Consider the following 19,383-nt stretch of genomic DNA (forward strand, 5'->3'; position numbering starts at 1 on the left):
GACACGTTGATTCCCGCTAAAGGGATAACAGAGACGTTTAACAAATTGGTCAATCTGATAACCGAGTTTTATCTTCAACCCGAAATGCATTTATGTATATTGTGGCTATTCTTACCAAACATTCTGAAGTACGAATCAATGTGCATAGTCAAGCGAGACACATTGGGAATCTATGCATAACTTAATTACAAATTGAAATGTAACCAATGGCGTTTTTTTGTTTTCAAAAAACATATTACTTTTAATTTATGCTATTAATATTATAATTGCAATTTTAACATACTATTAAAATGCTTATTTCTGACGAAATATATATCTCAAGTGACGATCGGAAATAATTATCTACATAATAAACGTGTTTGTAGCGGTAACTTCATGATTCTCGCGCAAAATGCTCATGATGATGATGATGATGATGATGATGATGATGATGATGATGATGATGACGACCAAGACGACGACGACGACGATGATCATGATGATGATGATCATGAAATTGTTGATGATTATGATGCTGCTGCTGGTGATGATTATAATAGCGATCTTGTTTATATTGAAATATATCTGTGTCTTCTACAAAATGCTCTTTTTTTCTATCGACAAAAAAAACATTATTTCCGTGTTCGCATGTCTCTTACATCATGGGTATTAATAAGTAGTTGCAAATAACCTCGACTAATAGATTGTCAATGGTTGAACATGTATTTTAGTGGTTACTTGAGGTTCTTCATTGAATCATATGTCTTTGTTGCTCATTAGAATAGCATCATCAAGACGATACTAATGCGTAGCCACAAAATTAATAGGAGAAGGAAAAACTCCCTTTATCTTTAGCTATGCTTAAAAAGGGCACTAAATTAAACGCAATGATATCATTAGCTCGAAGTGCGATTCACTTGACCTTCAATCACTGTATTGGTTGAGCTAAAAGAATTTCGGACCTGCATCGCCATTGATATTTATCTCTAAGAAGCAGTTTACACAGAGTGATGTTCCATGACATGCTATCTAATACACAAGTAAATGCCTAAGTACCTTCATAAGGACATACTTATACATGCTTTAGAAAAACCGTTTCGCTACAAAGAACGTTAGTTAAAATTGTTTAAGCTCGTGTACTTTGCAACGATCCGGCTTTTGGGTGACTCGAAAACTGAAAAAATATGGTCACATAGACTGAACTTATCAGACAAATCGAATTAGTTTCACATTTATCTTTCAAATATATTCCGAAGGGCCAATAAAATGTTTCGGTAATTCGTTTTTAATTTACGTCAGTACATACATTTTTATGTATTGCCTGCTTACTATAACTGTATTCCACAGCGACTTCTGCATTTCTGATTCACTAAAAAGGTGGTATTATATCTGGTAAAAGTGTCGAATTATCGGGAAAAGAAATGCAATTGATATTGAGATGATCGTTTAAAAAAGTGTCCATGAAAAATTGGCATCCGACTATTTAAACATTTGAATATTCTCAAATATGTTTGTAAACTAAAATGTAACATTATGTATTATTAATGGACATATTGATCTTTTATTTCTAATAGTAAGCACGTTCTTTATTTATTTCAAAGCATTTTTTATTTTGTTGAAATATTTACTGATCTTCCAATTCATGCTTATTATCGATGGAATTTTATCGTTATTAACGTATAATCCGACGTTTTTCCCGTGAATATCTTTCTTCGCAATATGATATGCTGTGCTCTATTATCGAAGTGCCATCTGTTATCAAAGTATCTGCATACTCGATGTGAATTATGCATCGGTATAACTCAGTAGACAAAGACATTTCCTGCATATCAAGTTGAGATACCAAAGAATAAACATTATCAACATGAAATACCTGTCTCATTACCCGCATCGGCTTACGCTGATTTGATTCTTCACACGCAGCTACATTCAACTTAATATGAAGTGATTTATTAACTACAAATACCATCAATATAAAACATGTATGAACTTTTAACATTTTTTAACAAAAGATCCGATACATAAATCATGTTATTAACCCATTCATGCCTAGCGTCCTAAAAAAAGGACATTGCAAACAGCGTAGACCCAGATGAGACGCCGCATGATGCGGCGTCTCATCTGGGTCTGCGCTGTTTGCTTAAAGGAATTTCAGTAAGTAATATTCTAGTTATAGAAATAAATATACTTGACATCCCTAATTTTGGAAATAAATTGATCCAATGTAGAAGGATGGGAGAGTCCACTAGACATTATTGGGTTAAATGTGCAGATGTACATGCATTCACAACGGAAGAAAAATAATATGTCATCCCTGTAATCTAAACCTAGTATCGAAAGAATTACAAGACAGTCTAAGCGACAGCTTTATGCTTTCGTCGTGTATTAAGCCAGCTTTTCAACCTGACTTGACCTTTGTAAGTGTCCAATAATATTCAAATAAAATTTCCCGCGGCTAGGTACGAATGAATACACTTCATTTATTCCATTGGCTGATTTGAGTATAACACCAGAACATTGGAAACATATCCGCGTCTTTGTAACACTGTTTTACTGCATGAAACAATTTATCTCTAATGAAAAGGCTCAATAGATAGAACAGTTTTACAATCAATTTTCGACATAAATACAGTTTGTGCGTTCACCTTTTATTTTCAGAGAATTACCAGCGCAAAAGCGTTTATACTAAAGGCTATATTCTCATATTTAGTACTTACTTGCATTGCATTTCAACCCGCGAGGTTTCGGGTCAATTCGCGGCCAGTGTGTGAAAGTCAGAGTTTATATACAGTTCATCACCGGAGTTCGAAGAAGGGGTTGCGATCTTTTCATTGAAGGAAAAAATTGGAATCTATGCTATTTTTGTCTGATGGAGTAAATAGTTCGTTTAATCGCTTTGTCGATATATCAATATTTTAGACACAGCTGTTGCCTTGGTCGTGTACAGTTGGCGTAAACAAGCCGTCGTTTCAGCAGCAGAATTGTTACCTAACTTTAATGCATTGAATTCCAATCCGCAAGGTATCAAGGTCAGTTTGCGGTCAGTTGCAGAAATCTTTATATAAACGCCGTCTCGTAAACTTTGTGCACTTGAAGTCTGTTTTGATCAGAAAGATACTAAATAAAGATATTCGGCGATATTATTGTGGTATGTCAATCATCGATGTTTAATATGTTTTCAACATTTGCATGATAAGGACCAATTTTGATAAAATTAATTAGAAATATTTATCCATTTAGACCAGTTTATTAAGCATGAGCACAATAATTCACTATACTATAATTATGCAATTAAATAAGATTCGAGTATTGCCGGCTGACCTATATGCACTCGTTTATTTTCATGTTTCTTGTGTTTTTCTATTCTGTAAATATAGATATCTGAGTAATAATATCACATAAAGCAAAATAAGCCACGAAATCTGGCGCAACACCCCGTAATTGATTTGCTTGTGATGTAGCTAAGAACTGCGCAGAAAAAAGGCATCCGCTACTTTTTATCTCATAGAGATAACTTTTGATCGTTCATAAACATCGACCACAATCAACGCCGTATATCTTTTTTAAAGATATTTCTTGTTACCATTAACTGATCACCTTGAATGTGCGCAATTATTATTCACGTATGCCTTCCTTTACAAGCATATTCACTTTTTCAGAATATCCTTATATGGCTTTGTGAGATATGAAGAAGACGCGAAAACAGAGTCCCAAATGTTTAACCTTTGATCATCAGACGGCATCACTGACTAACAGAGGGGGTAATCACGTGATTATTAAGATGGCGACGTCCATGCCGAGGCAGGTATTTTTCGCCGTTTATTCCATTTATTACTTGTATTTATTTTTTTAATTCCGGTCACTTTCCATCATGATCCATATTAGCAAGAAAGTTGCTGGCGTTTATTTCATAGTGATATTCGCTGTATATCTTGACTTTACTGGCTGCGAAATTTCTTAGCGGGATAACCTAATTAGGTCTCCACTAAGAAAATTTGCGGGGAGTAAAGAAGATATATAACGCGAATTTAAATACAAAATAAACGCTAACCACCTTTTTACTGATATGGCCCGAACGGGAGTGTCGTTTAAAAAATGAACATAAGTAATAAAGGTCATAAAACGGCGAAATATAACTGTGTCGGCATGGACGTCGCCATCTTGACGATCACGTGATTACACCCACTGACTAATGTATGGTGAAACATGTCTTAATGAACTAAATGTGTAAGCTAACTTTCAATAAAACTCTTCAAATGGTTCAAAATAGTGAATCGATTTGTGAAAACTACGGAGGCTAATATTATTTATCGTTGTGTATGACCTTGACCCGGCGTGACAAGCTCATGACTTATGAGAACGACCTCAACGTTAAGCCAATACGTTAAATGCGGTGGTTAAAGTCACGAAGTGTCAAATCTGATAGTACATATTTGTTCGTCTCTTGCAGTTATAATTATGCTTCCAAAATGATAATGTGAAGAAATAAGTCGAAGATTCGACCTTCCATCTGATTTCATTTGAACAATTTACAGATCTGACCGGTCGATTCAATTATTTTCATATACCTTAAATAATTTGGCGTTTGTATACGACAGTTCTTCTATTTCTCACCCTCATTTGTACTTGAAAGCAACATCACATCGGAAATTAAGTACCAGATCATAAATACCTGTAATTTACCCAACATATCGCAATAGTCAGACTATGCTTTCAAGTATCAAATACAATTCTGATAAGAAAATAACTAGAGATACTTGTGATGATTTTCTCATATTGAAGCGTGTGGCTATTCGATGTAAATATATCGTCTTTTTCAATGTACCGGCATATATGGACGAGAAAATGCCTACTATCACGATTTATTTTCGCACCATGCGCAGGATTTCTAACAGAAATTCAAGAGCTATTGTAAGGGCTTACAATGACCAGTCGAGTTGTTTATTCGTAAATAGTGTTTTGTTTTAAAACAGGTCGAGAAATCAACTTTTATTTCATACACACGACTTGTAACGAAACCAATTGAAGTTTGGGAACTGCTCATTAATTATTTCTTTAGCTTAAGGCTGTTCTTTATTTTTAAATATTCAGGAATGCGAGAATACATTGTGTTAGTTTTAGAGAAAAAAACATAACTATCTTCTTTTATAGAGATATTTATTAAACGGAGAAACATGAGAGAATAATACAACAAAATGCAAAGAAAATAAAAACTGTTAAAATAAAACTAAGTGCACAACATATACTTGGCCCCATGTACAAAAACAAAAACTACTAAGAGAGTGTATGTGCACACAATAAAATAACACATAAAAAATAACAGAAAAAGACATTTAAAACAAGGGCTGTTTGTAAAACATGCATGCCCCCCATATGGGCTCTCCGTTGTAGTGACAGCCATTGTGTGAATATGTTTTTTGTCACTGTGACCTTGACCTTTGACCTGGTGACCTGAAAATCTGCCAGTCGTGATCAATGTACCTATGAAGTTTCATGATCCTAGCCATAAGCGTTCTTGAGTTATCATCCGGAAACCATTTTACTATTTCGGGTCACATTGTCCTTTGACCTAGTGACCATAAAATCAATAGGGGTCATCTGCGAGTCATGATCAATCTGCCTATCAAGCTTCATGATCCTAGGCCTAAGCGTTCTTGAGTTATCATCCGGAAACCATTTTACAATTTCAGGTCACTGTGACCTTGACCTTTGACCTAGTGACCTGAAAATCTATAGGGGTCAACTGCGAGTCATGATCAATCTACCTATCAAGTTTCATGATCCTAGGCCTAAGCGCTCTTGAGTTATCATCGGGAAACCATTTTACTATTTCGGGTCACCGTGACCTTGACCTTTGACCTAGTGACCTCAAAATCAGTAGGGGTCATCTGCGAGTCATGATCAATGTACCTATGAAGTTTCATGATCCTAGCCCCAAGCGACATGCGCAAAGCAATATACCCCCTCTTCTTCGAAGGGGGGCATAAAAATCTAAATCCACATAGCCAGGTCCCTTTGATAAAGTATGTACAGCTACGTGTTGGTTGTGAAACAAATAGTTAAGAAGGCGATGTATATCCGCACATGGTCCGAGTACCTAATACAAAGACATCTTAAAGGCACTTAAACATTTCAGTTTAATTACAAAATATTTAGAGGGACAGACAACAAGACGTTCTGTGATATTGAATAAAGACAGTATTCGATAAGTAAATGAATTTGCATAGCTGATTCTACGAGACAAATACGTGTAAAACATGTACTATAATACGTGTTGTTTTCTTTCCAAGACTTTTGATATAAAAAATATTTAAGATATTAGTGTACATTCATTTAATTACGGAAACTGTACACATGTTTAAATTTTAATGAAAAAGTGCTTTTATTAATTTTGTTTTTTTATAACATGAACATGTAAGAAGAGGTCTATATACATATAGGCAGATTCATAAGGGTAAATTTCAAACAATGTTACATACACACAACTGAAATTCAGATTACTAAAACATAGAACTAGCGGGAGTAAAAGATAAAGCAACTAAATGATAAAACTGGCGTTTTCTCTTTTGTACTTAAATTAAAAACATGTTGATGTACTTTTTTATACAAATGAAACAAAAATATGCAAAAATTAATGGCTTGAAAATATGTTCATGGTATAACTTCTAAAACAAAAGTCCACGTAAACATTACACCATTATGATGCAAACATTTGGTACACGGTTACATCACAGCACGTTCATTTTTTATGTTAAAGTTCGCATCTTAAAAAGAATAACAATTTAATAATCATTATACATTTCAATACAAACACTAGTATTTAACACCAATAGCACGTATCAGTTGCGGTTGAAATTATTACAATTACTAACTTTATCGTATTATATGTAAATGAGAGAATTATATCACTTTTAATAAGAATTAAAACATAAGCTATTGTTTGTTATTGATTTATTAACTTGACACTTTGTAATGCTGTCATTTTTTTCCAGAGAATACGAGTTCCGTCTCTTCCCACAATGCAACATAACTTCCCGGAGCATTGGCAACGTATTACTTCCCCTGATTCAGAAGTCCGCGGAGTTACTGATCGTACCCGGCATGCATGACGTTCGTAGTTTGCTGCGTAGACATGAGCACGCTGGTCTCTGGAAAACAATATAAGTATGAAAACATGAATTGCATAATATGAAATTATCACATCAAAGTAAACGGTTTAACTGCTTCTCCATTATTGCCTGCTATTGGTTTAAGAACTAGATATGGCGGTCAATACATGCCGATGTCCCAAATGGAAGCATTGCAAATATTGATCTAATGGAACAAAATAAGGTCAAGGTCAAGATCATAATAAGGTTAAGGGAATTGGGTGTGTTGAGAAGTCGAGTACAAAATCCAAGCTAGTATCCAAACGACTATCAATGCTTTGTGGGAAGCACGTTTTATGTTAGACGAAACGTGTAAATTTACCTCGGACAGACAATGAACATACTTGATGATTATCAATACCTCCCGAATCGATTGGATATAATTAAATATGACCCAGTTCCGAGCTAAGGCCTGATATAATCATATATAGTCTCTGGTACTCGGATGACAAATTATGCATATGCATTAAGCCCTGTTTTCCCAAAATGAAGATTAAAGTATATTTTTTAAAAACAACATCTGGACCTGTGCTTTAAGACACACTCTTTATAAATTTGAATAGGTTGTGTTCATTTAAAACTTGCAACATAAAAAGCTATAACATAATTTTTAAACTCAGTTGCATCTAAACTTATACAACAGCGAAAACCTACAGTGCCTTCAGCGCTTTGATTAATCAATGTGAACCTATTTCTAATTCATCATAGACATTATGGCCATATCTTCTCCTAAAGTTTCCTGACGATTCGCAAACATTTACTTGCATTTGACCGAGTAACCTAATTTTGTACCCAACTTTTTTGGCTCATATATAAATTTTACAAATGTTCTCAACACAATTCATTGAAAATTGGGTATACCGGTACTTAAGGCCTTGAGAGTGTTACTGTCTTTTTTAAATTTTAATTCTACAACGAAAAAATGCAAATCTGAAACCTTTTTTTTTCAATTTTGTCAACTACTAAAACATGAAAAGCTCCCTTTAAAATGCCGAGTAAAATTTGCTTTGTAACGCACCATGATACGAATAAGCCAATTGTACGTTCCCCTGTGTTTCGCAGTCATATATCAGTCGGTTTAAACAGGCTGTATTAATTTTTATACCGCATTCAGTTATACTGACGCGACTGTACACAGCTTTAAAATGGTAATTATAGATGTTAATGTACACATTGTTTCGGCACTTGTTTCAAGAGTAGTTACTGCTGATTTTACAGTTGAGAGATATTTAAACAAAACAAGAGGGCCAAGATGACCCTAGTTCGCTCACCTAAGAGGAGTCAGTTCATTCAATCTTTACCAAATGTCAAACTTGACCTAGACATTGTCCAGACAAACATCCTGGTCAAGTTTCATCATTATTTCATCTGCGAGTCATGATCAATGTACCTATGAAGTTTCATGATCCTAGGTGTTAGCATTCTTGAGTTATCATTCGGAAACCATTTTTCTAAGTTGAGTCACCGTGACCTTGACAGCCATTGTGTGAATACGTTTTATGGCACTGTGACCTTGACCTTTGACCTAGTGACCTGATAATCAATAGGGGTCATCTGCGTGTCATGATCAATATACCTATGAAGTTTCATGAACCTAGGCATAAGCGTTCTTGAGTTATCATCCAGAAACCATTTCACTATTTCAGGTCACTGTGACCTTGACCTTTGACCTAGTGACCTGAAAATCTATAGGGGTCATCTGCGAGTCATGATCATTGTACCTATGAAGTTCCATGATCCTAGGCATAAGCGTTCTTGAGTTATCATCCAGAAACCTTTTTACTATTTCAGGTCACCGTGACCTTGACCTTTGACCTAGTGACCTAAAAATCAATAGGGGTCAACTTCGAGTCATGATCAATGTACCTATGAAGTTTCATGATCCTAGACATAAGCGTTCTTGAGTTATCATCTGGAAACCATTTTACTATTTCAAGTCACGGTGACCTTGACCTTTGACCTAGTGACCTGAAAATCAATAGGGGTCATCTACGAGTCATGATCAATGTACCTAAGAAGTTTCATGATCTAAGGCCTAAGATTCTTGAGTTATTATCCGGAAACCATTTTACTATATCGGGTCATCGTGACCTTGACCTTTGACCTAGTGACCTGAAAATCAATAGGGGTCATCTTTGAGTTATGATCAATGTACCTATAAAGTTTTATGATCCTAGGCCTAAGCATTATTGAGTTATCATCCGGAAACCATTTTACTATTTCGGGTCATCGTGACCTTTGACCTAGTGACCTGAAAATCAATAGGGGTTATCTGCGAGTCATGATCAATGTATTTATGAAGTTTCATGATCCTAGGCATAAGCGTTCTTGAATTACTATCCAGAAACCATTTAACTGCTTTGGGTCACTGTGACCTTGACCTTTGACCTAGTGACCTCAAAATCAATAGGGGTCATCTGCGAGTCATGATCAATGTATATATGAAGTTTCATGATCCTAGGCATAAGTGTTCTCGAGTTATCACCGGAAAACCATTTTACTATTTCGGGTCATCGTGACCTTGACCTTTGACCCAGTGACCTGAAAATCAATAGTGGTCATCTGCGAGTCATGATTAATGTACCTATGAAGTTTCATGATCCTTGGCATAAGCGCTCTTGAGTTATCATCTGGAAACCATCTGGTGGACGGACAGACCGACATGAGCAAAACAATATACCCCCTCTTCTTCGAAAGGGGGAGGGATAATGAAAAAAACTGCTTCCCTCCCAGCAGCCATGTTATTCAACTGACCGGAACCATTTTTTAACTCAACTCTCGTATCAAGAAAACAAATGTTCTGAGCAAATTTCATAAAAATAGGGCCAAAAATGTGACTTCTACTGTGTTCACATGTTTTCACAATATACATTTAGAGAAAAATGCCCGGCCCACTGGCAGCCATGTTTTTCACCAATTCCGACCATTTTCAAACTCGTCCAAGGTATCAATAAAACCAATGTTTTGACCATTTTTCATGATGATTGGGCAAAAATTCTGACGTCTAGAGTGTTTACAAGGTTTTTCTATAGCCAAATAGGGAAAACTGCCACTATATACATATATAGAGAAAAATGCCCCGCCACTGATCTCGACCATTTTCGAACTCGTCCGAAACATCAAATGAACCAATGTTTTGACCAACTTTCATGATGATTGGGCAAAAATTGTGACTTCAAGAGTGTTTACAAGGTTTCTCCAAAGCCAAATAAGGAAAACTGCCCCGCCCACTGGCGGCCATGTTTTTCAACGGATCGGAACCACTTGTGAACTCAACCAAGATATCATTAAGACAAACATTTTGACAAAGTTACATGAAAATTGGGCATGAAATGTGACTTCTACAGTGTTTACGTTTTTCTTTTTTTTTGACCTAGTGACCTAGTTTTTGACCCGGCACAACCCAGTTTCGAACTCGGCCGAGATTTCATTGGGACAAAGCTTCTGACCAAGTTTTATAAAGATGGGACAAGAAATGTGGCCTCTAGAGAGTTTACGAGCAAATGTTAATGGACGGATGGACATACGACGGACAAAGACCGGTCAAAAAAGCTCACCTGAGCAATCAGGTGAGCTAAAAATTTAAACCCACCATATTACTAAACAGTGAATCAACTTATTGTTGAACATTCTGTAATTATTCTCAAATAGGGTTTACGTTTAAAGGGGCCGTCCAACAGAATTTGGCATGTATTAAAGCTTGTCATTAACTGCTTTAAATGCTTTATATTGATAAATGTAAACATTTGAACTAAAATTCTCCAGTAAAAAATAAGAATACAGTTTTAAACAAGAGGGCCAAGATGGCCCTAGTTCGCTCACCTGAGAAGAGTGTGTTCATTGAATTTTTACCAATTGTATTGGGCTGTTTGTAAAACATGCATGCCTGCATATGGGCTGTCAGTTGTAATGGCAGCCATTGTGTGAATATGAATACTGTATGTTAGTCATTGTGACTTTGACTTTTAACCTTGGTTTCTTGAGTTGTCATCTGGACACCATTTTACAGTGCCGAGTCATTGTTATAAAGACGTTTGACCTAGTGACTTTAACATTATGTTGGTCATCTGCCAGCAGAGGTCCAGATAAGATGCGTATTTGCGTAAAATACGCATGAAAAAAAAGAAAATACGCATGGCTTAAAATTTTGTTGAGTAAAAAAACTCCTGGCTAAATTCGGATTACGTATCGTGTGCAATTTCAATGCGTATTAGCCGTTTATACATGAATATAAGTTCATGTAATCATGACTGGTTCCCGTCATTGTGTCCACACCAGTAAAAACGTAGTGACATCACCATCTATGTACAGAATGTGGTTCCCAACCTAATTTACTCCTCAGTCAGAACGGTATCATTTCATTTTGACCCACGATAAAGGCTGATGTTGGCACAACGGACTCTCCGCTGCATTGCTGAAAATCGATATACGTTAATGGTGAAAACATTTGACATCACATTCGAAAAAAAAAACCAAATCGCCCAACTTCAAGCATATAAGTTTTGCTATCAGTTCATCTCTTGTGTGGCACTATGGAAAAACCTTTTTCCTTCAAGCACTTTTTAAAGCGGGTATATACGATTTTTTATATGTGTTTAATTGTAATATATTGATAAAATATGTTACAATAACACAAAATAGGCAAGAAAAATTATACATTAAAGCCGAATTTCATAAAATGCAGCAAAGACAAATTAGCGCCCCGAGCCGATAGTGACGTACATATTTTCCTACATTCCTCTTTGTATTAGGATCGGAGATAGTGTGCGTGTGTCGTATGAATAGATATCGTTGCAGAATTTCAAATAAACCGTTAAACTAAGTTTAGATGCACATCGTGCATGTATGGTATACATGCTGGTGAATTCGGCTGTACAGCCGTTTTCAATTTCAGAATTAAATATCTGGCTTATTTCGCATTTTTCGACACATGTTCTTCTTAACTTTTATTTTAATTTATATTAAATATATATATAATAAGTTTTTTACACAGTTTATATAAATTCATAAATATTTGACTAAATCGTATATACCCGCTTTAAATGGCAGCCGTTATACACATATATAATAAACAAGTTTTACGGATACCACCCGCTTACCATTAAGATAATGAGACTAAGCACATGTTTAAACTGTAAGATACCCTTCTCAAAACAAAATGCACTTTTTAACAAAATACACTTTTAAAAGTGTATTTTTTCTGGATTTTCACTGAAAAGTGTATTTTTTCTGCATTTTTTTCATAATTAAGTGCACAAAAGTGCATTTTTTCTGTATTTTCATTATCTTTAAGTGTATTTTACTGTACTTTTAGTGTATCTTCTGTAGACAAAGTGCATCTTTTTATGCAATAAGTGCATTTTTTTTAATGAAGTGCATTTTTTGTGCATATTAGTGTATCTTCTGATTTGCAAAAAAAATATTCTTTCTGTACAAGTGTAGTTTTAGTGCATCTTCATAAAAAGAGCAACACTATAGCAACTAACTGAAGTTTAAGGACAGAGATATAGTGTTTAATAGGAGGATTGTACTGAATTCTTTTTTATCTTCACATAATGTTTATGGTCTTTTGTTGCAATTTGTCAGGTCATAAAATATGTGAATCAGTAGAGCAGCTTTTAAAGGGAAAAGTACAACTAAATCAGGCTGTGGGTAACTAATTAAAAATATTGAAAGTTTCAAAAATATTATGTGGGCGTGCCAGAATCAATTATATCTCCACAACATAAAAAATAAGTATTTGAACTTTCTTACACTGATATTTAACCCCAATTCAATTAATGTCTACCACATTGACTATAAACATACATTTTAAAAGACAATTTAAATATTTTTTATAATATTATTATTATTTGCTAACACCATTCAGTATGTTATATTGAAATATTCACAATTAAATATAATGTGCTAAGTGTGCTGTGTATTATTCAATAAATATCAGATAAGATCAGGATCAGATAAGAGATCCATTAGCATCATAAACACTAATCCCTATCAGTGCTCCATCTAGCCCAAACAAAGGGGTGTTTATAGACTTTTGATTGGTTCTGGAACCATCTATTTTAAAACAAACCACTTTTGATTGGTTGGAGCACAGCAAGTTACACTGCAACTCCAATATATCGCGGTTGAAGGGGTCCAAAGATCGCGACCGTGATATATCCGGCGTGCGATATAAATTGTCAGTTTATGTATGCATGTATATGTATACATTAGCATCATTATGCAATTTACCAACCTTATTCAAGTTTGTGTTATATCCATATGTCATTAATTGGTATAACACAAAACATTATTCCATGTGAGTATTTTCAAATGCGTATAATTAAATTTGTAATCCGAAAAACATTGCCGAGTTTTATTGTTCAAGAAAGCATGCACAAATTAGACCCATGTACAAAATGACGTCATTCATTTCTCATGAAAAGCATGCACAGCATGGGGTTTAATAGTAGAGCATTGTGACTAACTGATCTATATTGTATTATACTGTATCTAACGCACACAGATTGTTGAGATAGGTCAGTATTGACTTGTGACATTTACTGTTATAATTGTGTACACCTTCATGTGTGCACTGGTGCGTTTCGGCAGTTCAAAGCAAATTCAATAGAGAATTGTAACACCCGAAATGACCTGTCATGTTTGACAAATTGGTCTTTTGTTTATCGCAGTACACAGGTGTTAATGTGATGTACAATGTAAGCAAACAATCTGGTCAAAACTGGATTATGACTATTGGATTAAAGTTGGTGAAAAAAAAGGGAAAAATACTTGCTTGAAACGGATTTTAATGCATCAAATTCTCAGATAAAAACATTTTATTTAAGGATTATGCTCATCAGATTTTTGGGAGCCATAGCCGATTCGCGATATATTGGACAACGCGATATAACGGACCGTGATATATTGGAGTTGAAGTGTATTTGGAGCACAGGAAATTATTTTTTGTAAACAATGTGTAAATCAACAATAAGTTTGTTGCAAAGAAGATTCAAAGTGGGTGGTTAAAGAGATGTGGTCTCATAGTTCAACAACTGCCGTTTTTTTGGAATACTGAAGAACAGCTGTAACAGGTTTGTATTTTCATTTCTGCATCTCTTTAATTTAATTAATTATGATCATTATCATATTTATGTATTGCCACTGGGAAATGTAAATGGATAAGTAAATGTAATGCAATTTTAAGGAAAAAAACACCATTTGAATTATTATGGCTGTATTTTATGGTTATTGTTATCTTAAAATTTATTTATACCTATTTCTTGTCATTAATGAGCAGATTTCTTTCCCCCATATTTAATAAGAACTTTTATATTTTATATTTGAAGGTTAAAACCCAAGGTGAAATTTACATTTATCGGAAGATCCATAGGACAGAATGTGCATCATCGCCTGCCAAAAAAGGGAGCAAAAGGGGGACTACCTGATGTATGGACATTTATACCAGGTTTTACCCTGCACGAGCAGGCCAACTTGAGGGGAACAGGAGTGGGAAACCGCACCCTCTAGCTTGTCTTTGACCAAGAAAAGATGGATTTGTTGAGAGGTAAAACTAAATAATAAAGGTTATTGCATTTTAAAGACGTCACACTTTCGACCAGTTCACACAGCCAAAGGAGACCACATATATTAGTACATTTATAAACAGTATTTTCTACCAAATGTAATTTCTTTAAATTATTTATCAGGGTTCGACACTAAGGCACGTCCGACAGACATTGTCTAGTAAGATCGGTGGTCGGGCTAGTAAAACTGTGGGCTAGCTTGTCCGACTGGTCGTACATAACAAATCTATACTGATTCATATAACTATACCTAACCGAAAACCTTTTTCTCTTAATGTGTAAAATAACTCTCGTATCCGTTATTTACATCAGAACAAAACTAGCGTATATAAATAAACGCGGAGAATTCACATGATTCATCGCTATTTTTAGACGCGAAGGAGAGCTTCCCGCAGAAATTGCTTGTTTCCATTGGTCAAGTTGTCATGAATATTAATGATTTTATGAAGTGTCTTAGAACTTTACATCATGTTTTTACGACTTCTATTGACAATCGGTATCATCAATGTAAACATTTTGGCGTAGCAGACGAGAGAATGTTATTTAAAGAATGGCTTTGTTCAAGATTGGATTTTCATCCGACAAATAAGTTAATAAAGAAGAATCCGACGGTAAAACTGACACAGATTATGCTGGAAAAAGGGCCTTGGAGCTGTGGTTGCATGGAGCACAGCGGTCAAGGAGGCCAGAATTTGATGACCTTGAATAAATGTCACCTGCTGTACAGACATCATTTATTTAACTGGTGATAAACAGTGAAATTATAACAAAGAATTTATGTTGTTAAATAGTTTTATTTTATTTTTTACTCTTTGCATCAAAATGACTTTCTTGTGTTCACTAATTATTTACTGATAAATAATTGATTAAACAGTTACACGACACAATTGTGTTTATTTGTTATGTCATTTATGGTCTAGTAGACATCATATTCGGGCTAGTACATTTTAAGAGGAGCTGGTCCGATGGTCTGGCTGTAAAAAAAGTTAATGTCGAACCCTGTTTATGAAAAGCGGTTAGTCACATATGATCACGAGATTAAAATTGCAAAAATAAACAAACAAAAACAACAAGCCAACAAACTTGTTTTGATTTAAATTTATGATATTTATAGCAACAGTTGAACAAGATCACCATAACAGCAATATTTAACACTTACATTATAAAATATCTTTCAGGACCTTATTTCAAATGAGATCATGCACGAGAAGCGCCTCGCAGACCATGACAGTAGTATTCAGACCTGATCAGCTGGTGAACTGCTCTATAAAGGGTGGTTTATGAATGCATTCTTTGTAAGGAACAGTGTAAAACAACAAATATAGTGACAGGGGCTAAGCTGCTAAATATTGTCAGCATGTATGCAGTGATTTTCTTTGAAAATTCAAAACAACCTGTATATACTGGCTCTCAGAAGGGCATATTTTAGCGCAGTAATGAACAAAAAAGTAAGATCTTAAAAATAAGGTATTAATTTCATGAATATGGTTCATTTAACATATATTAGGATCCAGAATATGATTGAATTGAATGTGCTGCTTTTGTTCATATTAAAAAGGGATTTGGAATTAATGTAATATATAAAAATCTAGTAAATGATAGGGAAAACATTTCAGCTTAAGGAGGGGAAAACTTTAATATTTTTTGAAGCGGAAACCACCTGTATTTGGCTGTTAATCAGTTACCGGTAATCAGAGGGGAGAAAAATCACTAGTATGAGCTTGATATTTTCAGTTGTTAATTCCTGATAGGCAATAGCTTGTTTGAACCCTCTCTTTTATGTAGATATGTAACATTTGTTTTAATTTTTTAAGGTTTTACATTCTAATAAAAGTGTGTACTTATCTATTGAATTGTACTTTTTGTTTTTTATGTATGTGTTTACACAAACCTTTCATTTAAAGAATGAATGCTGGCTTCAAAATGCTGGGATTTTTTTTTAATTTGGTAAATTTTTAAGCATATTAATTTGAAGTGATGAAAAGTACACTTGAGCGTATAATGCGCTTAAAAAATTCACTTCCAACACTTCATTAAGTGTATCATTTGTATGACTTAAAATGCACTCAAGTGTATTAATGCGCTTAAAAATTCACTTTTAATACTGTAAGGTGTATTATTTGTATGACCGGGAATGCACTCAAGTGTATTAATGCGCTAAAAACAATTCACTCAATTTTGTAATGTGTATTATTTGTATCAGTGGAAATGCACTCAAGTGTATTAATGCGCCTACAAAAATTCACTTTGAAAACTCAATGAAGTGTTTTATTTGTATGTCTGGAAATGCACTCAAGTGTATTAATGCGCTTAAATAATTCACTTTGAATACTCAATGAAGTGTATTATTTCTATGAGTGTATTAATGGGCATTAAAAAAATTTTTTTGACCATGAAGTGTATTATTTGTATGTCTTAAAAAACACTCAAGTGTATAAATGCGCTTAAAAATAAACTTAAGCGCACTTATTATCATAATAAACGCACTTGAGTGTATTATTTCATGGAAAAAATACACTTATATGTATAAACACACTAGTAACAAGTGTTGTTTTTTTAACAGAATAAAATGCACTTGTTAAGCAAAAAATACGGTGCCAATAACATGCGCATTTAGTGCACTTTTTCGAGAAGGGTATATTTAAATCCGGTTTGCAATCAATGAATCCACTAGAATCATTATGTAATGCGAAAACTTGCTGCTTGCTTGTTTTTCATATGACTGTCACGATCTGTGCCGCCCTGACCGGCAGTCCCTGTCCCGAAAGCGCTTTTCTTTTTGTGACATGTTCAGCAGCGTCTGCATGTTTTGTGTTTTATTGTCATGTAAATAAAACAAAAATTAATGGCGAGCCAGTTATAAATGGTCGATCTCTATTAAGTCGACATCGTCATTAGTAACACCAGAAAAAATTGTACGCCCTATTATTGATAGTATATTAAATAAAACATAAGTTATTGCTTTATTGTGTACAAAACTGCTTGTAATAGCAAGTTAACACTACAAGTACAATTTATTATTACTTCAGGTCCTTTGAACATAAATACTCCTTAAAATTATCGGATTATGATTTTCACTCATCAATTAAAAAATTCATGAGTGAAATACCCCTCGGCTGAAAATATTATCTGGAGCTCTGTCTGCCAGTCATGATCAATGTAACTATGAAGATCATGAATCTAGGCATAAGCATTGTCAGTAAATATCAAGAAACAATTTTATTGTTTTGAGTCACTGTGATGTTGATCTTTGATGTAGTGATTTGAAATTCAAAAGGGGTATTTTTATAATCATGATCAATGTACCTATGAAGTTTTTATCCTAGGTGAAAGTGTTTTTGAGTTATCATTTGAAAACAATTTTTTGTATTTTAAACCACTGTGACTGTCACCTTGACCTAGTGACGAGAAGATCAATAGTGGTCATTGGTGAGTCATGATCAATGTAGCAAACAGTTAGCAATTTACATTCCAAACCTAAATTTGGTACATGTAGCTGTATATTTTAGAACCCTTTATCAGCAGTAGCATATATCCATTGTTAATGTCTACTTCAAACACAGCCTGTTGACCAGAGCTCACACACCAACCAATTGCAGCAAAATGTTATTCCTGATCCCATACATTAACTTCATAAACAATCAATGTGTGTATCCTTCAGCACGACTCATTCCTTCCTCTCTCTCATAATCAATGTTAGGCATCAATGTGTTTATATCAAATTGAGTTGTGTGTGTTTTTTCTTGTGTACTTGTAGATTTGAGAGCACATATGAACTGTAGTGTCCTAGTCTGATAACAAAATAATAATTGTATAGTGTTTTCATAGTTGACATGTTAAGATTTTAAATTACAAAACAAACAAATGAATTACATTCCATCTTGCATAGTTTCAAGGTCAGCCCACTGTTAGTCTGTCTGGAAATTGTCAATTTAGTGCTTTGTGTTTAATTACCAAAACAAAAAAAAACACTTTAAACCACAAACATCTTAAAAAAGATGCAATGATTATAATGCACACATGTCAGATGGATAACAAAGTTATAAGATGTTCAAAACAACTACATGATAAATTCCATTTTTGATTGATTTAATAAGAAAATTCTATCAACTTGACCATTATATTGTTTCATGATCCTAGGCGTAAGCTTTCTTGAGTTATCATCCAAAAACCATTTTACTGTGTCAAGTAACCATGACCTTGACCTAGTGACCTGGAAGTCAATACGGGTCATCTGCAAGTCATGATCAATGTATGTATGAAGTTTCATGATCCTAGGCATAGGCCTTCTTGAGTTATCATCTGGAAACCATTTTTCTAAGTTGCAACACTGTGACCTTGACCTTTGACCTAGTGATCTGAAAATCAATAGGGGTCATCTGCGAGTCATGATCAATGTACATATGAAGTTTCATCATCCTAGGCATTAGCGTTCTTGAGTAAAACAATTTTACTATTTTGGGTCGCCTCAATGTACCTATGAAGTTTCATGATCCTAGCGTAAGCGTTCTTGAGTTATCATCCGGAAACCATTTTTCTAAGTAGTCACCGTGACCTTGACCTTTGACTTAGTGACCTGAAAATCAATAGGGGTCATCTGCAAGTCATGATCAATGTACCTATGAAGTTTCATGATCCTAAGCATAAGCGTTCTTGAGTTATCATCCGGAAACCATTTTACTATTTTG

General features: G+C 34.5%; 1 protein-coding gene across 1 annotated transcript in view; it reads right to left on the reverse strand.

The window, feature by feature from the left end:
• Positions 1-5,119: 5,119 nt before the first annotated feature.
• The window catches only part of LOC127876518 (uncharacterized), a 45,503-nt gene continuing 31,239 nt past the window's right edge, over positions 5,120-19,383 (reverse strand). The window contains exon 4 of the mRNA XM_052421818.1: positions 5,120-7,127. Within this exon, the coding sequence (XP_052277778.1) occupies positions 7,063-7,127 (65 nt within the window). The 3' untranslated portion in view covers positions 5,120-7,062. The remainder of the gene's footprint in view (positions 7,128-19,383) is intronic.

Source organism: Dreissena polymorpha, chromosome 4 (assembly GCF_020536995.1).
Source record: "Dreissena polymorpha isolate Duluth1 chromosome 4, UMN_Dpol_1.0, whole genome shotgun sequence".
Classification (NCBI taxonomy): domain Eukaryota; kingdom Metazoa; phylum Mollusca; class Bivalvia; order Myida; family Dreissenidae; genus Dreissena; species Dreissena polymorpha.